Genomic DNA, 23,591 nt, shown 5'->3' with positions numbered 1-23,591 from the left:
CTCCATTCCACTTCCAGTTGTGGCAGCAGCATAAGCTCCGGGTATGGCTATCGCAACTGCTACCGTGTGCGGGGGCGACAGCACCTTCCTGCTCCTCCCGCTCCCGCTCCCGCTCCCTGTCCACCCCACCAACTCCACAAATTGCCCCACTTTCCAGGAGAGCAGTTACAGCGCACAACACCCACCGTCAAGTGGCACATGGACTCACACACAGATACTTGCCACGGATACATAACATAGTCTACTCATACGGTTGTCTCTTTTCCACTTGAGCGTCTAGGCGTGGCCATGGCCCTGTCACGCCCCTTTGCCAATGGCAGCCGATATAGAGAGAGTGAGATGTGTATCTTAAAAGTACATAGCACGGGGAGTAGTATCTCGTCGCAGTTGCAGATACTTTGGCACTTTGTTGCAATATAGTAGAAGTAGCAGCTTTGAGTAGCTGCCGTTGACGTATTTTGAATAAATTTTAATTGAATTCGCACAATGAAACTGTTTACTTAACCTGCCACTTTGCCAGATGAGCTTCATCTGAGCGCCAATGCAAAGATACGGTTACATAGGGACCGCTTGGTCTCCTGCCCCGTGCCACAAGAGGCACATGTGCTACGGTTCTTTGAAGAAAATAGAGAAAGAAGATAAGGCTGCTATCTCTGTTTTTTTTGTTTTAATTACAGCCACCGACGGGCTTGGTTTGTTAACTGCTGTTAAATCCGTAGGAGGCAGATCCCAAAGTTTTCCGAATAGATATAACCTAATTAACGAGGCCTATAACTTGGAGGAGAATGAAGAAAAAGGAGGATGGGATGGAGAGGTTAAATTTGAGGGTTTATTCTGGGACTTGTTCTAGGTTCTAGGAGAAAAAGTATTCTAAGGAAAATAGCTATTTCTAGCAGCATATCTCCTGGGAATTTTAAGCTCTTAACCTTACATAATGTTTTAAGTTTCTATCCCCCAAGTACTTATTAGCAGTGCAATACAAATTCCAATGAAATACAATTTATTTAACGTGTCTTCTTAACTCATCTTCTATTTATGATTATTTATAAAAAAAAAAAAATTAAACAAGAAAGCAAAGCCCCCCAAAGCTCCTTTTATTTTTGGACCATCAGCTTCCGGTTCGCTCCGAATCACGTGTCAGGTAAATGTGCCGTGCAACAACACTCCTTCATTAAGTTAATAACAGTTTTCCAAGTACAAAGTGAAATTGCGAAATTCCGCTTCACAATTTTTTTTTTTAGCGCCACCCCCACCTCCACCCCACCCCCTTACCTTTTGGATTTTTGTGAGGCAACTGCAACATGTAACTGTAACTGTAACGCAACACAACTGTAATTTGCCATCGCTTGCCTTTTGATTCCTCAACGTTTTGTTTGGTTTTGAATTACATCGAGCCACAAAGCCGCCTCCCACACCCTCCAGACACTCTTCTCCCAGAACCCAACCCCTCTGCCAGCCAGGATTGTGTTTTACATCTTGATTATCTTCCGTTTGTTTATATAGGACTCGAGTTCCAGCCAAGGAATAAAAATAGAGGGCGAGGGGACTGCCAGAAGGCTGCCAGGATACAGAGTACAACCCACCATTAGCTGAAACACAATTTCCATTCAAATCCATTCAAGGATAAGAAGTCAATCAGGCTTCAAAGTGTAAAGGATTTCGCACTTTGTCAAATGCAAAGTCTGCCCATATGCTGATTCCACCCACTGGCAGCTCATAAGCCGCACTGCCACTGCCACTGCCACTGCCGCAGCATCAGGACCAGAAAACATAGTCTGCATTTTCTCAACTTAATCCATGGCCCGGAACAACCCCAAGACGCTCAACTCCGAAGGCAACTCCAAAGGAATATCAAATTGAAACTTTGTACCGGCCGAAGGCGTCTCACCCGGCACGTGGCCACACGCAAGGATCTCCCGGCGACGGTGGTCAGAAGGGGGTATGCTATGGAATGGGTTGCAGGACAGCAGCAGAACCAGAAGCTGGAGCCGGAGCTGAAGCTGAAACTGTTCTTCAATTACCCTTTCGACGGCGCTCGCTCATATTATCATAATCGCATCCTAATTGCGAGAAAATTACGCCCACGTGCGGCTGTAACCTGATCAGGATTGTCATCAAAGGACGATGGCTGCTGGAGCAGTCAGCTGACGCAGTCAGATTGGTAACAAGCAAAGTCTGTGTCTTCAATGGTTTCGATACATCACACACGAATACACTTCAAAAAAATATTCTATATTTTAAGAATAAATCATGATTATACATATATATTTATTTAAATTTAATTCAAGGAAGATGTCCCTTCTGCCTCCTGTCCTGGGAATCCTATGGCCAAAAAAGTCTATTATTACCCCAAACTGATTGAGTACAGGACCTAGTTGGGTAGACTGGAGGGCATTGGAGAACTGGGCCAGGGCCTGATGAAACTGCCAGGAGGTGATGTGATCTGAAAAAAACGTAGATATTTATTTATTTTATATATTATTATTATTTTATAGATCATACACTTATAGATCATAGAACTTTTTTTAGGTGAAATTCTTTGAAAGCCAGGAAAAATGGTTCCGCTGCTTCCAACTAAAAGTTCAAATTACTCCTCCATTAGTCCGAACTATAAATGCATGGGAAAATTTGTATTTTTCAAAAATTTTATTCGCGATTTTTATTTTGGTTTGGTTTTGTTGAATTTCCGAAAAATTAAACCAAAGTTTAATTAAAATAACTACCTTTTAATTATATTTCAGCTCCCTAATCCTAGACGAAAACCATTGTTCTAAAAAGGATAATGACCAACTAAAGCGCCATCTATGTGTCACAACTAGGAATTACGATTCCTAGACACGAACCTTTGCATGTTATAGTATTGACAGGCGCCAGTTACCTTTATTTTTATATTTTACCATATAAGCGCCACCTGTGGGAATTTCTTAGGAAATAACTTGAATTAACGCCACCTAGAGTTCAGAACGCGCAATAATTTAAAAAAACGCCGTCAATTTCCAACACTTTTTTTTCCAAATTTCCAATTCTTAATATATTTAAATTAAATACTGGTAAAATTTCCGCCTCACTCAACAGGCATCGGTGGTTCAGTGGTAGAATGCTCGCCTGCCACGCGGGCGGCCCGGGTTCGATTCCCGGCCGATGCAGAATACTTTTTTTATTTAAGCTTACTTTTTAATATTTTAAAAAAAGAATCTATTGGAAGATTATGTTATTTATTTTGGTCCAATTTGTAAAATTTTTTTTAAATATCTGCTAGCAAAAAACATGAAAAAGTAACGTTATAATATATCACAATAAACCAGAAAATTTTTCCCTCAAATTTTTCTTGATTTTTGAAGAAAACTATCGTATTTTTAAACTTTTCTTTGCATCAGGTGCCACGATTTATTTTGAGCGACTGAAAAAACTTGGGGAAAGCTCTGCGAAGCTTAAACCACCCCAAGTATTGCATCTGTCAGGCTATAATTTATTTCGAGCTTAGCTCTCCAGTCCGCAATCGTCGGTTTTGCCAACCAAACGTGCTTCATTTTCCATCCAACTGAAGATTCGCATCATTTTTTTGTATTGTATCTTTTCCCGATTCCGAGTCCGGATCAGAGTTCAGATTCTGTTGATAGTGAATCGGGGTTTTTGCCAATCAAATTTTGAAGAGAATGCAACAGGAGTATACAACTGGAGTATAACGATAGAAAATCATAAAAGGATATCGACGACGACGGTGACGCTTTTCTGCAAATGCTGTAAGGATATTGATATTGCGTACGCAGATTCGTACGCTTTGGCCATTCAACAGCCTAAGCCTGAGAACCTCGCAACCTCTCAACCTCGCAACCTCTCACCTCTGCTATTTGTCGCCGTATCGATTTTCCGTTACATCGTTATACACACACACTAACTAACCCAGTTGGCACTGGCCCACTGCCATTACGCATACGCCCCGTGGCCCGACTCTTCGCCCGCCTATCCGCCCGTCTCCCGCACACACGCACAACCATCCGCAGATGAGAGCGGCTCGGTGTGTGTGTAAGAGCGCGAGTGTGAGCCTGTGTGTGGGTTAGGTGGCATATGTATGTATATGTATCTGTAGCAGGTTCGATATCAATATTCGACTTGTGGCCACAATTTGTTGCATCTCGGAGGCACTGGAAGCATGTTTCATTTGGCACGGACAAACCATTTAGGTAAGAGAAAGCCAGAGACTCATAGGAGTGGCAACAGTGGATGGACTAACGGACAACGAACTAACGGACTAGCGGACAGACAGACTCAATTGCGGGCAATTTATTATTTGAATCCGCGAGTACACACAACCCAAATAAAATCGCGCATTGTCCGCTTAATTTGCCGCCCCTGCGAGTAGCTGGTGCGAGTAGGTTTTAAACGAGCATTCCCCTAAATCCAATCCAATCTTCTGCTCCTCACCCGCAGGGCTACAATAGCAATAGCCACTCTGTACATAGACAGACACCACTCATCACCAAGGAGGAAGGCATCAGAAACGCCACTAACGCCGCATCCAAACATCCAAACTCGTGACTTTAGTTTACAAAAACCAAACATCCAACTTGAATCCCGAAAGAAAGATGGCGAGCTATCAGCTATGGCAGATGCAGCCAGGGAACTTGGCGGTAATGATGCTGCTCCTGGTGCTCCATCAGGTGCTGGCCCAGGGCCCGCCGCCGCTGCAGGTGTGCCCGGAGCAGAGCGACATCTCGCCCTGCATCTGTACGGTGAAGAAGAACGGCCTGGACATCCTGTGCGAGACCACGGATCTGGCCCACATTACCAAGTCAATGGGCACGCTCAAGGGCAAGAGCCCCATCATTTTTTACCTTAAGCTGCGCCACAACAACCTGCCCAAGCTGCAGGGCTTCGTCTTCCTAGCCCTGGACATCCGCCACCTGACCATTCACAACAGCAGCCTGGCGGCCATCGAGGAGAATGCCCTCAGTTCATTGGGTAAGAGTATTCCTTAAAATCTGTAGAGTTTCTTTACTATTCTGGTTGTATTCTTCCAGGCAAGGGCCTTACCCAGCTGGATGTGTCTCTCAACCAAATGAAGACTGTGCCCTCACAGGCACTGCAGCATCTGTTCCACCTGTTGATCCTCAATCTCAATCACAACAAAATCTCGGTGATCCACAACAATGCCTTCGAGGGCTTGGAGACCTTGGAGATTCTCACGCTCTACGAGAACAAGATTACGCAAATAGACCCAGAGGCTTTCCGTGGACTAGAGAGGTGAAAATTCCCTCATTTTTATACTATTGCAATATTTTAACCTTATTATCCTTATAGCAAACTAAAACGTCTGAATCTGGGTGGTAACGACCTGAACAGTGTCCCTCAAAAGGCTCTGTCCATTCTGGACACACTCAAGAAGTTGGAAATCCAGGAAAATAAGATACGTACCATTAGCGAAGGAGATTTTGAAGGCAAGTACTGTGGGGTATCTAATCTACAGTAAGATATTACTGTTTAATTATCCCCACAGGTTTGCAGAACTTGGACTCCTTGATCTTGGCCCACAACATGATCACCGCAGTGCCTGCCAATGTCTTTTCGCATCTCTCACAGCTGAACTCCTTGGAGTTGGAGGGCAACAAGATCAGTGTCATTGACAAAGATGCTTTCAAAGGACTAGAAGGTTGGTTCTTTAAGTTGTTTCCTACTCATCTACTGAATCGCTAATCTTCCTCGCTAAAGAAAACCTGCAATATCTACGCCTGGGTGACAACCAAATCCACACCATTCCCAGTGAGGCACTGCGTCCTCTGCACCGTCTCCGGCATCTGGATTTGCGCAACAATAATATCAATGTTCTGGCCGAAGATGCTTTCACAGGCTTTGGAGACTCTCTAACTTTCCTAAATCTTCAGAAGAATGAGTGGGTTAACTGAGTACAAATTAATAAGACTATAACCACTCATAATCTTAATATTTTTAGCATCAAAGTGTTGCCCAGTGTCCTTTTCGAGAATCTCAACTCGCTGGAGACCTTGAATCTGCAAAACAATAAGCTGCAGCGCATACCCCAGGATATAATGGAGCCTGTTATAGATACTCTACGCATTATCGATATAACCGGCAAGTCATGGGATTCCATTACAGGAATACTTTCTAATTATTAAAGACTAACATCCAAATATCGTGCAGATAATCCACTGAACTGCTCCTGTGAGCTGATCTGGTTCCCCAAGCTGTTGGAGGACCTGAAGAACAAGGACGACGAAATGTCGCAGAAGAAGAAGCCGCTGTGCCACATGTCGCTGGACAATCGCGAGTACTTCGTCCAGGCGATGCCCACCGAGAAGATGCACTGCTCCGGCCTCAATGTGAGTCCCTCGCCTACCAGCGGCGGTCTGATGCGGATCCTGCAAGTGAACATCCTGGCCCAGATTGCCGTGTGTAGCGTGGCGTTTCTGACTAGCGTTTAAAAACGAATCTCGCCATTCGCTATTCGCCATTCGCCATCTATCTATCTTACTAACTGTCTATCTGTATAGCTAGACGCGATGTTCTATGTGGGTCAGTTTCAGCTTCAGACACACAGAAACACACAGCCACTTACCTTTGCCAAGTGATCAGTGATAGATGGTGCTTATCACTCAATGCATTTGCCTTTTAATTCGACTCGATTCGGTTTTCTATACAAAAAAGACAAAAACATAAAACAAACAAAAAAGAAACTTTAAATCAATTTCACCGACCACTCGAACCACTCGAACCATCGAAGAAAAAACCATTTCTGTGTTGTTGTATTGTATATGTTTTCTTATAGATTATAGAGAATCCGTGAATTATGCAACTCTGCCACTAATTAGAGTCAGAAAGCACGCTTTTCGAAGCCACCAAGCAGAGAAGCAGAGGGCAGCAGCCTGGCACAGCAACCACCCGATAAAGAAGCCACCAGCCAAATCAAAAAAAAACCAACAACTCGAGAGATTGCACAGTAGCTCGACACGAATGGGGATATATATATACAGAATACAGATATATAAACACTGCTGAGGATTCAAGGAGTCGGCAGGATATTGTTAACGGACATAGCTTAGTTGTAAGGCTTGATTTAGGCACAAGGGAAACCCAAATCGAAATTGAAACTCAAACATATCAGAAAAATATTGTTATTATTAAGAAAAAAGAAAATTCGTTGTTACGATTACACCCCCAGATAGTCCTTGCCCGACAGGATATTAATGTGCAATTAAGCCAACATTTATTATGTGTAGTCTATCGTCGTCTTGTCGTCGGTGTTGTGAGATACAATCATTATAAAACGCGTTCTTAGCATCCGCACCTGAGATCATCAGATCACCAACCAGTTCCACCTTTACTCCTACCCCTATACCATTCCTACCATTCCTAAATCCTGGGCAGGATTCCAAACACAACTCCGAGAATATTCATTTGCATCAATCCCCAAGAACTGATTATGGAATAAGTAGTTTGTACTCTTTATTTGCCACAAACGACGGGGCAAGTACTCCCAAAAAGAAATCTTGACAAAAAAACAATCCCACTTCCCAACACAACAAAACAAAATCGAGAATGCATATCGTTATTATATTGTTATATTATATATATCGTGACATATCAAGCTAAAATAGTGACATTTTATAGTACATTTACTTACATTTTTGAGGCATCTGGATAAAGTTTAAAAATATATTTACGCAAGAGGCAAGTTAAAAGTTAAAAAAAAGAATAGAGAAACGTGAAATTAGCTAATGTATGTTTGTATGTATTGCCGAGTGGAATTTTTGAAATTTTTTTATACATCTACTTTTATACACGAAACATACACGTTCATTAAGTTCCAATTCAATTAGTTGTACAAACCGGATGCCGTTTCCGCTCTCCGATCCTATCGCTTCCGCTTCCTTTGACCTCTCCATCCGGTCGGTGGCTTGGGTCAGTAGCCACCCACCCAATGGTGGGGCGGGGCAATAGCAGTGGATAACGGTACTGGTTAGGATATTGGTAACGGTATCCAACAATAATATTTTCAAAAGAATGCGCTGCACCACCGATTCGGGTCAGTTTCCTTTGGCAAAAGCTATTCTTTTCAAAATATTACGAAACAAACTGTAAGCCGGGTATTCGTAATGCTCTATAGCTCACATGGGTGAGCTAATATATTCCCTAAATGGGGAATATATCCGAGAATCCAACAAATAAAGAATCCATATTGGTTACAAATGCAACTCATTACTTCTTTTATTTCATTTGAAGCTTGGTTTAGTCATATTTGTATGGCTCGGAAGTACAGGGTTTTGGGGATTTCGAAGCCATTGAAAGGACTAGCTATGGGCATGGTATAAGCTCCCATGTTGGGGAATCCTAGGAGATCTCCTCTATTTAAGTTAGGCAGACGCAGGTCCTCCGATATCTACATTAAATGGGTTCTCAATAATGAATTATAATAGTTTTTAAATCCATATTACCTTATCCAAAGCATCACAGCTGGGTCCCCAAATCAAGGACTTGAATTTTGGCAAGTTTTCAGCATCATCCTATTGGAATAATTATCATTTAAAGAACTCTACTTTAAGGACTCATTTCATCATCTTACCAGATAGTGCTGGGCGGTAACCACCTGATGGTCATATAATATGCAATTGAAGGACCCATAAACACCATCATTTAGGTAGTACATCACAGTGTCCAATTTTCCAGCTTCATTCCGAATTTCCCTCCTGGCATGGATCTTACAAATCAAAGTAAAAGCCGCCGCCACAAAATATCTTCCTGGCTCCGCTATTATTTGAACACGTTCGTCTGGGAAGTGCTTCTCCACTGAAGTATTTACTATATCTGCAATCTTTAAGGAACATCTTAGATTTCAGATCGTATTTCGAGACTTTTTAAGACTAACCTTCTGAAACTTTTCATCATCACTGCCCGGAAAACCACCACCAATATCCAAAAAATCCATATCATAACCCAGAAGTTCCCCAAACTTGAAGATGTTCTTGGCCTTCTTGATGGCCCGATCGTAGGCCTCCAGTTCACTGCAACCTGAACCCACATGGAAACTGGTACCAGTCACCGTCAGATCCAGAGACTTGGCCAACAACATTAAAGCAGTGGCATCTGCATCAGCATCGCAGCCAAATTTGTCGCCCAAAGGACACTGAGCCTCCTTGGCCTCGCTCTTGAATCTGACAATTAAACTGAAGGGGAATTCTATTATTATAGACTTCAGAGATGTTTCATATTTATGTAAGACTAACTTGGATTCTGGGTAGTGCTTGTGCAGCTTGTACACCTCAAACTCGTTGTCCACCGTGCCATTGGCCACTCGGTTTTCCTTGGCATAGTCCAGATGGCTCACAGGACGACAGGGATTTGCAAATATAATGCGTTCTGGTGAGACATCGAAGCCTAGAACCTGTAAGAGAAAGGTTTATTTATTTTAGGTTTATTTATAGAGGATCGTAGTATTATTTATTGTGTTTCGAAAAGTTATTTCCTCAAATTTCTTTTTTAAAAACTTTTAAAGGTTCCCCATTCAAACTTTGCTCCCAGATTTGAATGAGTATTGATGGAGAATCATCGGAAGAATATTATGAAAGCTATACCCACCAGTTTAAGCTCGTTCTTGGAGGCACAATCGAATCCCGCTCCCAGTTCGGCCAGCAACTTGACCAGCACAGGATCATCGTTGCATTTGACAGCGTAGCAGGGCATGATCCTGGGCAGGAGCTTCTTCCATAGCTGGTACTTGCGCTCCACACTGGACAGATCGCAAATGTTGAGGGCCTGGTCCAGATCCTGTAAGTTAGAGTCCTCAATGATCTGGCGCACGTTGAGCTCGCGCTCGTAGTACTTGATTTCCGGCAATTCACTCGACATTTCGCACCGCTATAAGTTCCGAAGACAACTGACAGTCGGAGAGAGCTATAGTGCCTAGTATTGCTCCGGCTAATCCGATTTACGATGTCTATATTGTAGACATTGTCTATATTGTTATCAGTCAACGACTTTTATAGCCGGAATCGCAACAGACTTGGAAATCATTTAGGAACACGCTCCGAAAACGTTGCCTTCGACGGCCAAAGGCGCCGAAACAATGAGAGTTTAATTGGCGACAAAGGTCAAGCGGCCGTTACACTGCCACGCCTTCCGCCTCCCGTCCACTGGGTCGACCTTGTGCGAGATATTTGCCAGAAATCGTAATTTACAACCAACAATATTTGGCATCGTAAATAATTTTAATGCCGAGGCACGTTCCGCGCATGTAAATCTAATAAAATGTAAATTTTCAACAGCGATTGCCGAGGAGTGGCCATAATTGCCACTTGCCCCGAGGACATTAGCCACTTCACACCGAATCGGAATCGGAATTGGAATTGAAATTGAGAGATCGGTGTAGAGTTGCATCGCAAACCCCTACCAACCCCCTTGGTCACACCCCTCGACAAATTCCACGGCAATGACAATAATAATAATAATAGAATAGCAAGCCGGGATGAGGGGTGGGTTCAAGGTTCGTCCTGCCTGTGGTGTGTCCTGCGGTCCTGACCAATTTAACACAAACGCCTCGTGTCTCGTGGCTCGTCCAGCGTGCAATTAAAAATTAAAATCGAACTTTTGCAATCGATACTGGCAATTGCCGCTTTTTGTTGCCAAGTGCAGGACCTCAATCCATCAATCTTTAATTAGCCAACCCATCAATATACAGGAGATACAGGAGCACCCTTTCGCCAGGAAGACAACTGTCAGAAGGCACAGACAAAAGTATTGAGTGATGGCCGCAAAAAAATATCAAAATTTCAGTCATGCTTTGAGAACCGAAAGATATAGAAACGAATGCCGAATCATTGGGATTAGATTGCCATTTGCTGCGAGGATCATCAGTCGAGGGACATCGATTCTGAGAACTATTCCAAAAAACACCAACCCGAAACCGCACTTCAAAAGTGAGTGATGTGACAAATCGACGACAGGCTGAAAAGTGTTTTTCAGTTTCCACAACAGGACAACATACATTCGAAACCATACGGAATTGAAAAACTGGTTTCCATTTCCCATTTTTTGTTTTAATTTTAAATGCATTTAAATCATTTGCCTAATTTGCTGGAAATTAACATGCAAATGTCATTAATATAAGTGTCAGTCGTTCGCCTTCCCATAACAAACTGAATTATTTGTATTTAATTGTGGGTAAAATAGTGCCTCAGATAGATCTGTATTTTATTCAGTTTTTTGTTGTCAAGCCCTGAACTTGGCACTCGTAATCAGTTTTAGAAAAGGGCGACAAGTTCATGAAAACTATTACTTTGAAGAACTGATAAGCCTTGGAAAAAATAAATAAAAAATAAAATGGAAAAATAAATAAATAGGATTTAAAATTAAAAGAGCCTCTTAAAGACCCATACTATAACAACTAATAGTAACCTCTTTAAAAATAATTACTAGCTCCTTAATAAGCAACCACTATTTATAGAGAAATGGCGTAAATAGTTCGGCCATAAAGCTTGACAAGTCAATACATATTTTTTCCTTTTTTTTTGTTCCATCACCTGCCAGTGTAAGTTTCGCGGCAACCCTCCGCGGAAATAGTTTCATAATAAACTTGCCGCGAAAGCCACCGCCAATGTGGCGCCCCTACAACACTGCCACACGAACAGCGTAATAATAATCAGGGAGCAGGACTCACCTTTTGGCCCCTCAGCACGCGCTCGCCACTTGACCGGCCATCTGGAGGACCTTCACTAAATGCAACGAGTAGTCGGGTGGGGGTGGTGCTGCGGTAGCGGGTCATGGGAGTGGGATGGGGTAGTGGGGGATAGAAAGCTCTTCAAGCCGGGCCATTATCGCATTAAGGGCGCCCCCACTCGAGATTACCAATCTGTGCGTTTTGGATTATACTGCGCCTGTGCCGTCAGAGGCTCTCAGCTGGGGCTTGCAGTGCTCCAAGCTACACTGGGAGAAAGACTGGCTAAAAGGTTTCTGAAATGTAAGAAAAACTAATAAACTATTCTAAATACTACTACTAACTACATAAAATTGTTTATTTAATTTTATAAAATTTAATTATAATTTAACTTTATTCCAAACTAGAAACTTATAGGATTTTTCTCAGTGAACATCGCGACGCGACCATGAGTCATGTGGCTCGAGTTGCCAGCTCGGGTGTGGGAAGTCCTTGCTCCACCTGGCAGGGCTCGGCCTGCCGCTTCCTTATTTCAGTTTTGTTTGGTTAGGCCAACGGGCTGCAGCGGCGATGAGGCACTTGCCCCGGCTGATTTCCAACAACTTGCCACTGATTGAACGGCAACAATAGCCCCTGTAATTGCACGATTTTTTGTGAATTAAACGGCGGCGACACAGCAGACACCCACAGCAGCAATGTCGTATTTGCTGAGGCGCACCAAAAAGTCCTGTCTGAAGGTTAGTTTGGTGGCAACTACATACATAGCCCCACTGTTTAGTACAATCAATAAAAAATCGATGGCGTCCGCCCCCGAAATAAAAATAAACACTAAAGTTCATCAGACTGAGCAGTTCCTTCGAACATTAATCATACGCCGTGTGTAACTGGAGTGATTCAGATTGTTTTTACAATCTCTTGTCGTTTTTGGTTTATTTTTTTCAGTTGCTTCGCAAAATATCAACTTCGAAGCAACTTTTTGTCCAGCACCTGGACGAGGAGGACGAGGATGAGGAGGAGATGGACACGGAGATCCCAGACCCGGAACTGGATGTCAACAGCAACTGTCACATGACGGAGGCCATCTACGAAGAGCTCCAGCTGAACGAGTGCCTCAAAAGCGAGGACTTGGAGGTGGCCAGCGAGGCTGAGGAGTTCAAGTTGGATCTGAGGTCGAAGTTCATGTCGAACCAGGGAAACTACGAAGCGCTAGAGACCGGCGTGGAGTTCGAGAAAGTGCCATACAAGGCCAATATTCGGTATCTTCGGCACACGCCCTCCAACTCCAGTTTGGATTTGCGGCTGGAGGAGCAACAGTTGCAGCAACCACAGCAACAGCAACCCATGTTGCCGGAAAAGCGCCAGCCATCTGAGCCGCAACAGTTGCAACCTGTACAGAGAATCCCAGCCATGTCGCGTTTCCAGCCCTGCAGCTTCAGTCTGGGTTCCAAGCTGGAGGGGAACTACCACAGCCTGGTGATCGTGGAGCCGCCGCACGACGACCTGCCCATCGTCAAGTGGGACATCAACGGCAACTCCCTGGATGAGGATGTCTGTGATCGGTGGGAGGACTTTGAGACCCGATGGAAGCAGGCGGCAGCAGTCACCCGATCCCTGTCCCAGTCCCAGAAGTCCAGCCATCAGTCCAGTTCGTGCACCCTGGAAACCTGGGTCGATGACGCCGAACCCCTCAGCCTGGAGCTGCACAGGCACGAGTCCTTGGCGGCAGCCAACAACTGTAATGTTTGCCTTAGGAGCTTCTGAAGCTATCCCCTCAGTGGGAAAGGAGCTCAGTGACTCCATAACCTCCACTCTTTTGCGTCCAGCTAGTGAGAATTACCAGCATATATACAAATATGTAGAGTATTGAGAGTATTTGAGTATATTTGAATCGGTAGACCGCAATTTTCATTATAGAAAGTTGTTTTTCGAGAAATGTCCATTAAAAATAAAATAAATGTATGGTGAGTTGTGTGTGTGTGCGGCGCTCCTTTGGCTCCATACCTTGAATGCACTTCAAAAAGCCATTTGTTTTATGCACTGGGAGAAACCGGGATAAAAGCATATGTATTCGTTATATATCTTGAAGGAAAGTACTTATCATTATTTCTATTTTCTTTCAATATTTATCCAAGTGTAGGGGAGTAACTATACCTCCTCTTGAATCGATCCATTCCGGCGCACGACCCGCACGTGCTGGACATGCGTGAGAATCCGTGAACCTTTGGCTTTCCCACGAGCCACGACTGCGATTTTGGCTCTATATTGCCACCACGGTGGTGCAAGTTCGAGCACTGGCTCTGGCTCGAGCACTATCCATCCGGCGAGCCATTCACTTGATTAGGGGTGGGTCCACCGATTCCCAGTTCTCGGAGCGTTTGTCCCACGCTGGCACTGCCACTGGCATTGGCCATTAACCATTTCCACTTTGCTGTTTGCCACATTTTTTGAAACCTGAGCGACAGCATGCCGAATCAAATTAAAAGCACTTTTTACATTTTTCGAATTTCGTTTCATTCATTTTTTATTTTATCCTGAAATTGATATAGCAGAACAATACCATAAACGGCTCTCCCAACGGCCCTTACAAGCTAATCGGAAAAATGGAATAAGAATGTTTCACTTATGGATCCTAAATTTATTAGTTTCGGAAAACAAACAATATAGTAATAGAGTTGAGTGGTTCCAATTGGATTGAAAAAAAAAGGTTTTTTAAGCGGGTTATTGCCATTTTGGGTAAAAGTGCGCAACGCCGTGAAGAAGGCATCTCCGGCCCTATAAAGTACAAATATTATTGATCAGAAGCACCTATTGTGTCGTTATAACCATGTCCGTCTGCCCGACTGTCTGTTTTGTTCTAACAGTCACTATGTTTTAAAGCTCATCACTCCATACTTTGCACACATTGTTTCTTCCTTGGAAGCATTTTATAAGTAGGAACGGCCGAGATTGGTAGCTTGTATCTTATAGCTACCATATAACTGATCGATCGGAAAGGCCATAACTTTGGTATTTTTAACGTTAAAAGGTTGATCCTTTCGATGGATTCTATACTTGGTCAACTTATCCAACCTACAATCGATTCTATATCATACTGTATTTTTATAGAAAATACGGAAATGCCATAACTTTCTTGATTTCTATTGCATATTATATCAATTTGGTTTGGTACTAAAATACGTATCTGTCAGCTATATTATATTTTTTATCAATATATATCAATAAAATCCGCAATTTAATTGCAAGGATACATAAGCTACGACTCTGCCTGAAGATAGATTTCCTTTCTTGTTTTTACCCACTGGTCCTTCTTAACAAAAATCCCACCAAAAGATTTAGTTTTTAAATCTTGAAATTTTTTAACTCTTTTGCTAACTAAACTTCTTTTAAGTTTGCAAATTTTTACTAAAATGGTTAGGAAAAAACTGTATAATAGTTTGAATGATAAAGACAGACTATTTTGAAAATAGTCTTAAAATTATTTCAGATTTCAGAATACATATTAAAATCGACTAAAAAAATCCATCAAGTTGTTCAATTTAAAAGTCTTTAAAGTATTTTAGGACCAACTATTTCTAGCTCAAATTTATCTTGAAAACTCTCTTTAGAATCAAGCTAAATTATTTAAATACCTAAAAACCACCAAATATTTCTTTAAAGATTATGCTTAATTTTATTTAATCTGAGTGTAAGATTTTACTCTTTATTTTGTCCTTGGCATTTATGAGCATACCTTAAAGCCACATTTATCGATTTGGCCTCTAACGCCCGAATTTCAAGGTCAGCATGGGGTTCACCTGCTCCCGCATCCTTATCTCGTCGGCTCTTTGTTCCGGTCCCTGATCCCAGTTCCCAGTTGGCCTTGAGGCAACACTGACCTAGAAACTTTGGACCAACACACCCACACACGCCAGATGAAGGGCCAGGACAGAGATAAAGGTCACCGGAGCGCCGGCTGTTGGCTGTTGCACTTGTTGGGGCCTTTCAGCGCCACGCGATGCCACACGACCGGCGCGTGCTCCAGTTTGAGTTGCGCCTTCAGCTATAGTCTTTACGGGATTCGGAGCTGCAGTCGCTCCGGCGGAGAACAAGTGGCTGGCGTTGGACAAACAGACGTCGACAGTTAGCCGCCCACGGCGCCGATTAGGTGATGTTGCGTTGATACTTTCCATATCAGATGCTATTGAAATCGAAAGGACAAACAGAGACTTGCTCATTTGGCCGGGCAGTGCAACAGGGATGGGCAGAGCACTCGGCTCTGCTCACTCCGACATGGAATGGCCTTGTTCATTTGACAGTGATCAGTACCTACCCCCAAACTGGGCGAACGTGGCCAGGGGGTGGTTGCTGCTGCATCTTATTGGACGACGGCTGTCGCCGGCGGCGGTAAAAAGGGGTTGAGCGGCGGCAGCGACGGCGGCGGCGAAGGGCAGGTCGTCCGCTGGACGTGTGCTGCAGAATCAGTCGAACGCCGTTCGCGCACACGATAAGTCACGTGCTCAAAACTAGCTCCGCTCTCCGGATTTTCCTTCATTCTGCAACTTCTTCTGCACCTTCCAACCAGCAACACATCCGCGCAACACGCCAAGTGCGCAGAAGCACTACGGAGACAAAGACCGAAAAGCAAACAAACACTTTCATAATGGATCACAACATGCAACATGCGCCGCTGCATCACTGGGGCTATGCTGCCGGACCCGCCATGTCCATGGCCGGTGGACCCGGAACACCGCAAAGCCATTGGGTGCCGCCGCCGCAGAGCCATCAGAGCCATCACAGCAACCACAGTAGCCACAGTCTCAGCCACGGACACAACAGCCTCAAGAGGGCCCTCTCCGAAAGCGACTGTGACGAGCTGTACTCCGAGGAGTCTTCCAAAGAACAGTAAGTAGGATACTGGAAACACCTGAAGATCAATCTTGAAGAAAGTGAAGGATAGTGACAGTTTTTAAGTGAATATTCGAGTGAATGCAGACTAGTGACTACTCTTTAGAGTTTTAAAGGCAATAAGGTTCTTTTTTAAAAGAAAAAACCCTGTTTGAATTCATTAAAGTTTAAACTACTTGATCTATTTTTAAAACTTGATATAACTAGGAGTCTTAAACAAAAGATCTTACTAGCAATAAGATTATTATTGGAAAAAATGTACAAGCCTTTTAGGATCTCTTCGCAATACTTTCTCAAACTTTGTCTTTTGGATCCTTGTCCTTCTACTACTACTTGGTTCTACTTTAAATGAAGAATATTACTAACTCCATATTTCTCTTTTTGAACTTTTAGAATCTCCCCAAGTGAACCCGGAAGCTGCCAACTAATGAGCCGCAAGAAGCGACGTGGCGTCATTGAGAAGAAGCGCCGGGATCGCATCAACTCTTCCCTAACCGAACTGAAGAGGCTGGTGCCCTCGGCTTATGAGAAACAAGGATCTGCCAAGCTGGAAAAGGCTGAGATTCTACAGCTGACAGTGGAGCACCTCAAGAACCTCCAATCGAAAAGTAAGTATCCTGCAATATCATATAATATCCTTCAAAAAAAGCGACTGTGGGAAGCAGTTTAGCAACCAAATTAAAAACAATATGCGGCACATTATCACAAATCCGAGTAAACACTCCTAACCTGTTGTTCCGAGGGCAGGGTAGTGGCAGTAGTGTTTGTGGGAAAATTATGATTGCCGTAAAGAATAGTAGTAACAACACCACCACCCAACTCGTCCGAGTGAAACTTGAATCTCGGGGCTTCCCACGCTGTTCCACCCCCTGGAAGCCACCTCGGCAGTGCAACATCCCCTTCCTCCTATTTATTTTTTTATCCGTCCCGTGGCAGGACTATGAGGGTAGTTCCCTAGGCAGTCGCGTGGGAATAACTATTATAATTGTTTACCCGATCCGGGATTAGACAGCTTATTGACTTTCTCCGCCTTCTTTTTCACTTTTTGTTGCAGCTCTTGATTCGCTCAGCTACGATCCGCAGCGCGTGGCCATGGACTACCATAGTATTGGATTCCGGGAGTGCGCCGCCGAGGTGGCCCGCTACCTGGTCACCATCGAGGGCATGGAAATCCAGGATCCGCTGCGCCTGCGCCTCATGTCCCACCTGCAGTACTTTGTCCAGCAGCGCGAGCTGTCCGCCAAGACTTGCGGCAGTCCCGGAGGCTGGGCTCCGTCCACACCGAGCAGTGCCGGCTACCAGCCGAATTGTGCCGCCACTCCGTACCAGAGCTATCCCAGCAACCCGGGCTCCTACGTCTCGAGCTATCCTACTCTGAGTGCATCGCCTTCCCATCAGCCGCCCATGGCCGTGGGCAGGACCAGTGTGTCCAGGACAAGTGGAGCCGGTGTTGAAGCTATATCCAGTCATGATCTGCATGTCGAGGCCAGCAGTCAGCAGCAACAGCAGCAACAGCAACAACAGCAACAGCAGCAACAGCAACAGCAGCAGCAACAACAGCAGCAACAGCAACATTCTCGCACCCAAACCACACCTATTCCTGCCCAGCAGCAGCACTACACCCATGATCATAGTGCGGTGCATCCGGAGCCCCAGCAACAGATCCCAACCTACATCGACCTGACCAACAGCCATCGTCCAGCAGCCGTGGGAGCGGATAGCCTCAGTTACAGCTCAGCCCCGCAGTATCCTGTGAGTGGGGGCCAGGACTACAACAACTCGAGTGTCCTGCAATATGCCACGCCCAACGGAGCCAAGCCCTACCGACCCTGGGGCGCTGAGATGGCCTACTAGTTGGCCAACTGATGGAAATGGAAACAGTGATCTGGATCTCAGTCTAAAAACGATAACTCTACACTCTAGTCATGCCCAGTGTGATAGTTCTAAGTGGGATTAGTGGGACAAACTAAGGGGGATTAGCTAGTATTTCCCATTTAATTTAAGTCTCTTGTTTGAGGAGAAGCATTTGTGAGTCTATTGTAAATAAACACACTTGTTTGTAATTAAAAATCGTCCTTTTTGATTTGCAAAAAATTTGAAAATGAATCCAAGAGAAGGTAGTGTCGTATGGGGTTTCCTGTCAGTCACTGTTTTGGATCTTTATTTAAAAATTGGGGGATTATGCAAAGTAAGAGAAAACACCTGATCGCCTCTAGTTACCATATATGTCGGATAACAATGCCAACTCGAAGCGATTGCCACGATGGTGGTCTGGAGGCGTTTGCTCGGCGTTGGCAGTGACCGCGACCCATCCCCTCGATCTGATAAAGGTGCAGCTCCAGACGCAGTCAGGTGCCGACAGGAAATCCGTTGGTGAAATCATGGGCAATATCTATCGGCAAGGTGGTTTTCTGGGTTTCTATAACGGAATATCGGCGTCCTGGTTCCGCCAGCTCACCTACACCACATCCCGTTTCGCACTGTACGAGTGGGGCAAGCAGTTTGTCGACGCCAGCCAGGTCAGCTCCAAAGTGGGACTGGCCATTTTTGCTGGCGTCTTGGGAGGATGCGTGGGAGTTCCCGGCGATGTGGTCACCGTGCGAATGCAGAACGATGCCAAAATGCCGCCGGAATCGCGTCGAAAGTGAACATAGGATAGACCTAAGATTGGCTGAATCTCAAATATAATTTTTATCCCACAGTTACAAGCACGTCTTCGACGGCCTCTATCGAATCCAGAAGGAGGAGGGCGTCAGCAGTCTGTTTCGGGGAGCAGTGCCGGCTGTTACGAGGGCCATTGTCCTGACGATTGGAACCAATGCAGCCTACGACCAGGTCAAGCAAATGCTGCAGTCCGCCACTGGAATGACGGACGGCCTGCCGCTGCACTTTGCCACGTCCACGCTGGCCGGATGCATTGGAACGGTGATGACCCAGCCGATCGACGTCATCAAGACGACGTACATGAACGCCAAGCCGGGTCAGTTCGACGGGATTGGAGCAGCGGTCGTGAGCATTGCCAAGCAGGGACCATTGGCCTTCTACAAGGGATTCATTCCGGCCTTGATGCGGGTTAGTCCGAACACGATAATCACGTTTATGCTCTACGAGCAGGCTCGTATGCGATTCGGAAAACTTCCCAACAACTGATGTCCTTTCGAAGTGGCCACTAAATTATCATGTTTAGTCGAAAGGTCGTGAGTACTTTTGAGATTACTGGACATAGCACTGCGTCTGTCCATTGGACCAGAAATAATCCTGCGCGGCCTAATCAGCTGCCACCGTATGAGCCGCAAGAGGGCTGAACCGCTGAGCCGGTGAACCGCAGGATGAGGGGACTAGGACCGCTAACCGCTAGGCGCTACACGCTGACCGCTGGTCGCTGGTCGCTGGTCAACGCGGCCAGCTAGTGGGGGTCACTATATGGATATTAACCGTTTATGGTTTATGAAATTTGCATACGACCGACCACATGCATTCGAGGCACACGTGAGCCTTTACGGAAAACGAGACCCAATCCGCGGCAATTAGTTAAGCTGGGTGCTCATGCCTCGCACCCGTAATTAGGAAGCGGGGTTAGGCAAGGTGCAAGGGTCGCAACCCCAAACAAAAAAAAAACAACCAAAAACATGAACAATTCCGAAGGATAACTCGAATTGTATGTGTGAAAACTGGAAACCTGAAAACTACCTAATCGAAAACAGGCTCTGGAAAGGATCGTAAGATTTAAGGGTGACATTCTGTGGACTAACCAAAATACCACTAATTCTAAATTTTAAGTTATTTTTTAAAAGATAGTTCCATTTCGTCCTATTTACTTTAGGCGGCAGTTCACATTGGTGACGAAAGCGAGAAGTTCACTTCTATAGCCGAAATATTCAAAATTTTCATTGTGCGTCGGATTTGGATACATTTTTTTAATGTTCATATGGTACAAGAAATCTATAATCTATGAATTAAAAACCTAATACTTGAAATTAATTTCAAGCCTATTACTTTTCCGTAAAGATTGTGGAACTTCCTGATCCTGATCCTAAACTGATTTCATTTCCCCAAACGTGCAATTTAATTTAATATATTATAGCTATTTGCAATTAATATCCCTTTGTTCCCCCCAACCATAAAATCACTTGAACTCGAAAGTATTACATGGAAACCGGGTAAACGAAATCAGTCTGTGGAGAGCAGATAGAGAATGTGGGAACATTCCGCACACATCAACCCTAAAAAAATAACCAGAAGAAACAATCTTTTGCGCATTAATTTATTTTTGCCGGTTAAACACATATAAATCGTTTGGGAGGGATGGGATGGGAGGTTACCACGTTTCCACATCTACTCTACTGCTATGTGAGAGACCCCTGAGCTTTGACTTCCCACGCGATGTGGTGGAAACCACCACCCACCCAGGGTCCTTATGGGGTGGTTTGGCCAACTTCGACGAGATCGGCGTCAACACCAGCGCCTTATAATATAATACACACGTCAAAACTTCCAATTAGAGACAATCATTCGGATCTGGGATAGGGCACTACTTCTGATACCGATGCGGGGTGGTTTTTAGGATGGCTACAAAAAGCATCGAGTCAGCCGGGCGGGATTTCATTCGATGGATTACCAGCAGAGGAACAGGAGCCGCCAAGCCACGGCAGGATAACCAGGGACAAACCGCAAGGAGGGTGGTGGTTGGATATTCAAACAATTACGTATTGTGGTGTCATCGATAGTGAAATGATTTCGTTTTTATTGCGGTTCGAGTCAATTAAGTGGAATATTGGGCGACATTTCTGAATGCTTTTTCGTGTTTAACATAATAAAAATGTCCTTGGACACTTGTGTGTTGGTGATATTTAATTTATGCACATCTGCATCACACATGTGAATGAAATGGCACTTACGGAAAGGTTTAATGATTATGTGTGTGGGGTTAATCGAACATGAATAATAAAAGTTAATAAAATTTGAATGCAGCCACTGAACTTGAAATGCGTTTTCTTCCTCTTACCACTATCAGTACACCACTCTCTCCTCCTCCCCCCAATTTACTCTCTCCTGCGATGGGGGCAAAAATAGCCAGCCGGCTATCAGATCTGGCTCTCTCTTACGCACACCACTCTCTCTCTGTAGCCACTAGTGAGATGCGAGAGAAAGCATATGCTTTATTATTTTCGTAAGTGCTCGCTCTTTTCGTCATGTGAAGTAACATTTTTGTTTTGATTTTAGTTTTTGCGGGGAACTATTCCAAAATCAATATTTTAGTTTTCTTATTAAAGTTTATCGAAAAGCCAACTAGGCGGATGTGTGTTGTGCCTTTGACAACACAAAGATCTCCACGTTTTGGTGATGTAATACGAGAATGTCCCGGGAAAAATCATAGGAAGTGAACTGAAGAGCCGAAAAATGTGGACCAGGAAGCTTATCATCGGATTTATAAGAATGCCGGCTACTTTTCCGATGTGTAAGTGACATTAGTTTAACGCAACAACTATGTTTTGATGTCTACAATTGCAACATGATAATATTCTCGCTTGTCAAGTTTCTAAGCTAGATTGCATAAACCTCCAACTACTTTTATATTAAGACTTTATTCGGAAGTTTAAATTAAAATAACAGGTTGCACATCAGTGCCAAGGCACTTGGTTGCCAATAGTGCCCTTTTTGTAGAACTTGGCCGTGGCCGAGGCAGTGGTGGCCAGCGTGGGGGTAGGTGGAGCTGGCTCGTAAGTGGGGCCGGTGCCCTCCGCCTTCAGTACGGCTGCGCAGCGCCACTGCTTATTGTAGTTCATCCGCCACAGTCGCACACAACCATCATCACCTGTTGATATCAGCATTGTGGCCAACATATTCCAGCAGACGCGCCACACGGGGCAGTTGTGTTCGCTGAACTTGACTGTCTGGATGTCCAGCTTCGAGTTGCCAGTCGTGTCCCTGAAATTTAAATAGTCAGGACCTTCTGAACCTTTTGAAAAAGTTGTTCTTTTGTAATCTTACATAATGCCGCGGAGGTTCACGATGTAGAGGTCCTTGCTAGCCACAGCCAGCATGTGGAAGGTGCGACCAGCATTGGGGGCAAAGGCCACATCCGTGACTGGATCGGTTATGTCATTTACAGTCTCAATTTTAACGCATTTCCGAGCGTTTTCACTGTAGGCGAATATGAAAACTTTTCCAGTGGGCGTTGCGGACTCATCACTGCCCGCCTATAAGTATAATTTTTAAAGATTACATGAAAAATCGTACAAAACTAAAGTATCCTTACCGCCAGCAGCTGGGTGACCATATAGGTGGAAGTATTCCAAGAGAGGCAGCTCAGGGGCAGCTTGTTGGCTATCTCGTGCTGTACGGGCCACTGTGAGAGGTTCATGATGTCGGGTGCCTCGTAAATCCGGATAATGCCGTCGGCGGAAGCAGTAGCGAGCACAAGGCCTAGGTATTTGGGGGCGAACTCCACATCGGTAACGCTGGTGCGGGAATCTACCAGAGTGGTACGGCGCACCCACCTCCTTGTTGGAGCATTTGTGGATGAGACCTTCTCGCCTATGACTTCCTCCCACACAGAAGCTGTGCGGTCGAACGAACAGGTGGCCACCACTTGCCCGAATTCAGGATGCGCCCATGAGACGCGCCATATTGATCCGGAGTGGGCCTTCCAGCTGCTGGTCACGCTCCATTTTCCCTGACCGTCCTCGTCCCAGATCTGCCGGCAAAAAATTGATAACTCCGACACAAAGCCAGATTGTGTTTCGGGATGCTCACCTTCACTGTCTGATCGCTGGAACAGGTGGCCATGCGCCGGCCATAGTAGTCGAATACCACATCATGAATAACGTCCTTATGGTCTGCTATAATCGGCTCCACATCAAACATGATTGCAAAAGTTGTTTATTTACGCGCAAATTGCAATCGCACGCTTTGGTTGTTATCAATAGAGTTGCCAACCTCCAGTATTGAGCGTTATCGGCGGCCGGAAACAGTGTTGGTCAGCGGAGGTTAATCAGCTGTTCCGAAAGACTGGTATTTTTCAGTATATTTGTTTTTCACA

The 23,591-nt window shown here is 44.7% G+C and overlaps 6 protein-coding genes and 1 non-coding gene across 9 annotated transcripts; 5 read left to right on the top strand and 2 right to left on the bottom strand.

Moving 5' to 3' along the window:
* Positions 1 to 3,075: 3,075 nt before the first annotated feature.
* Positions 3,076 to 3,146, top strand: Trnag-gcc. Its single transcript has one exon. It is a non-coding gene; the product is annotated as a tRNA-Gly (tRNA).
* A 331-nt stretch (positions 3,147 to 3,477) lies between these two features.
* Positions 3,478 to 8,210, top strand: LOC6494083 (slit homolog 2 protein). Of its 3 annotated transcripts, none has more exons than XM_001960975.4 (9): positions 3,478 to 4,184; positions 4,432 to 4,962; positions 5,022 to 5,244; positions 5,302 to 5,438; positions 5,498 to 5,650; positions 5,710 to 5,890; positions 5,951 to 6,090; positions 6,160 to 6,338; positions 6,785 to 8,210. In XM_001960975.4, exons 2-9 carry the CDS (start codon positions 4,587 to 4,589, stop codon positions 6,800 to 6,802), a joined length of 1,407 nt encoding a protein of 468 aa, XP_001961011.2. In that variant the 5' UTR covers positions 3,478 to 4,184; positions 4,432 to 4,586; the 3' UTR covers positions 6,803 to 8,210. The 3 variants fall into 3 exon arrangements, 2 of the variants coding, with proteins under 2 accessions (XP_001961011.2, XP_032306330.1); XR_001408781.3 differs by having other exon boundaries at positions 6,160 to 6,531; XM_032450439.2 differs by having other exon boundaries at positions 6,160 to 8,210.
* On the bottom strand, positions 8,199 to 9,895 carry LOC6496492 (ornithine decarboxylase 1). Its single transcript, XM_001960974.4, has 6 exons — positions 9,592 to 9,895; positions 9,240 to 9,397; positions 8,882 to 9,179; positions 8,579 to 8,827; positions 8,451 to 8,519; positions 8,199 to 8,395 (listed from the first exon to the last, which is right to left on the bottom strand). The coding sequence occupies exons 1-6, from the start codon at positions 9,859 to 9,861 to the stop codon at positions 8,249 to 8,251; spliced, it is 1,191 nt and encodes a 396-aa protein (XP_001961010.1). The 5' UTR covers positions 9,862 to 9,895; the 3' UTR covers positions 8,199 to 8,248.
* A 2,270-nt stretch (positions 9,896 to 12,165) lies between these two features.
* LOC6494084 lies at positions 12,166 to 13,685 on the top strand. The gene is made up of 2 exons (XM_001960973.4): positions 12,166 to 12,402; positions 12,608 to 13,685. Exons 1-2 carry the CDS (start codon positions 12,361 to 12,363, stop codon positions 13,424 to 13,426), a joined length of 861 nt encoding a protein of 286 aa, XP_001961009.1. The 5' UTR covers positions 12,166 to 12,360; the 3' UTR covers positions 13,427 to 13,685.
* A 1,656-nt stretch (positions 13,686 to 15,341) lies between these two features.
* LOC6494085 (hairy/enhancer-of-split related with YRPW motif protein) lies at positions 15,342 to 18,628 on the top strand. Its single transcript, XM_001960972.3, has 3 exons — positions 15,342 to 16,546; positions 16,943 to 17,157; positions 17,604 to 18,628. The coding sequence occupies exons 1-3, from the start codon at positions 16,305 to 16,307 to the stop codon at positions 18,401 to 18,403; spliced, it is 1,257 nt and encodes a 418-aa protein (XP_001961008.1). The 5' UTR covers positions 15,342 to 16,304; the 3' UTR covers positions 18,404 to 18,628.
* A 54-nt stretch (positions 18,629 to 18,682) lies between these two features.
* LOC6494086 (mitochondrial dicarboxylate carrier) lies at positions 18,683 to 20,530 on the top strand. The gene is made up of 2 exons (XM_001960971.4): positions 18,683 to 19,193; positions 19,252 to 20,530. The coding sequence occupies exons 1-2, from the start codon at positions 18,775 to 18,777 to the stop codon at positions 19,697 to 19,699; spliced, it is 867 nt and encodes a 288-aa protein (XP_001961007.1). The 5' UTR covers positions 18,683 to 18,774; the 3' UTR covers positions 19,700 to 20,530.
* A 1,585-nt stretch (positions 20,531 to 22,115) lies between these two features.
* Positions 22,116 to 23,573, bottom strand: LOC6496491 (nucleoporin seh1). The gene is made up of 4 exons (XM_001960970.3): positions 23,306 to 23,573; positions 22,809 to 23,246; positions 22,541 to 22,749; positions 22,116 to 22,477 (listed from the first exon to the last, which is right to left on the bottom strand). The coding sequence occupies exons 1-4, from the start codon at positions 23,414 to 23,416 to the stop codon at positions 22,171 to 22,173; spliced, it is 1,065 nt and encodes a 354-aa protein (XP_001961006.1). The 5' UTR covers positions 23,417 to 23,573; the 3' UTR covers positions 22,116 to 22,170.
* Positions 23,574 to 23,591: the final 18 nt, after the last annotated feature.

Source organism: Drosophila ananassae, chromosome 3L (assembly GCF_017639315.1).
Source record: "Drosophila ananassae strain 14024-0371.13 chromosome 3L, ASM1763931v2, whole genome shotgun sequence".
NCBI lineage: Eukaryota > Metazoa > Arthropoda > Insecta > Diptera > Drosophilidae > Drosophila > Drosophila ananassae.
Note: the sequence above shows the minus strand (reverse complement) of the source record. Positions and strands in the feature narration are given on the sequence as shown.

Excerpts from the sequence above, each read along its gene's own strand:
- LOC6494083 (XM_032450439.2), top strand. The coding sequence starts at position 4,587 with ATGGCGAGCTATCAGCTATGGCAGATGCAGCCAGGGAACTTGGCGGTA. Across the intron at positions 4,963-5,021 it reads GAATGCCCTCAGTTCATTGG|GCAAGGGCCTTACCCAGCTG; the intron begins GTAAGAGTATTC and ends GTATTCTTCCAG. Across the intron at positions 5,439-5,497 it reads TAGCGAAGGAGATTTTGAAG|GTTTGCAGAACTTGGACTCC; the intron begins GCAAGTACTGTG and ends TTATCCCCACAG.
- LOC6496492 (XM_001960974.4), bottom strand. The coding sequence starts at position 9,861 with ATGTCGAGTGAATTGCCGGAAATCAAGTACTACGAGCGCGAGCTCAAC. Across the intron at positions 8,828-8,881 it reads ATGATGAAAAGTTTCAGAAG|ATTGCAGATATAGTAAATAC; the intron begins GTTAGTCTTAAA and ends TGTTCCTTAAAG. Across the intron at positions 8,396-8,450 it reads GCTGTGATGCTTTGGATAAG|ATATCGGAGGACCTGCGTCT; the intron begins GTAATATGGATT and ends CATTTAATGTAG.
- LOC6494084 (XM_001960973.4), top strand. The coding sequence starts at position 12,361 with ATGTCGTATTTGCTGAGGCGCACCAAAAAGTCCTGTCTGAAG. Across the intron at positions 12,403-12,607 it reads CCAAAAAGTCCTGTCTGAAG|TTGCTTCGCAAAATATCAAC; the intron begins GTTAGTTTGGTG and ends TATTTTTTTCAG.
- LOC6494085 (XM_001960972.3), top strand. The coding sequence starts at position 16,305 with ATGGATCACAACATGCAACATGCGCCGCTGCATCACTGGGGCTATGCT. Across the intron at positions 16,547-16,942 it reads GAGGAGTCTTCCAAAGAACA|AATCTCCCCAAGTGAACCCG; the intron begins GTAAGTAGGATA and ends TTGAACTTTTAG. Across the intron at positions 17,158-17,603 it reads CAAGAACCTCCAATCGAAAA|CTCTTGATTCGCTCAGCTAC; the intron begins GTAAGTATCCTG and ends TTTTTGTTGCAG.
- LOC6494086 (XM_001960971.4), top strand. The coding sequence starts at position 18,775 with ATGTCGGATAACAATGCCAACTCGAAGCGATTGCCACGATGGTGGTCT. Across the intron at positions 19,194-19,251 it reads CCGCCGGAATCGCGTCGAAA|TTACAAGCACGTCTTCGACG; the intron begins GTGAACATAGGA and ends TTTATCCCACAG.
- LOC6496491 (XM_001960970.3), bottom strand. The coding sequence starts at position 23,416 with ATGTTTGATGTGGAGCCGATTATAGCAGACCATAAGGACGTTATTCAT. Across the intron at positions 22,750-22,808 it reads TGGTCACCCAGCTGCTGGCG|GCGGGCAGTGATGAGTCCGC; the intron begins GTAAGGATACTT and ends TTATACTTATAG. Across the intron at positions 22,478-22,540 it reads GTGAACCTCCGCGGCATTAT|GGACACGACTGGCAACTCGA; the intron begins GTAAGATTACAA and ends TTTAAATTTCAG.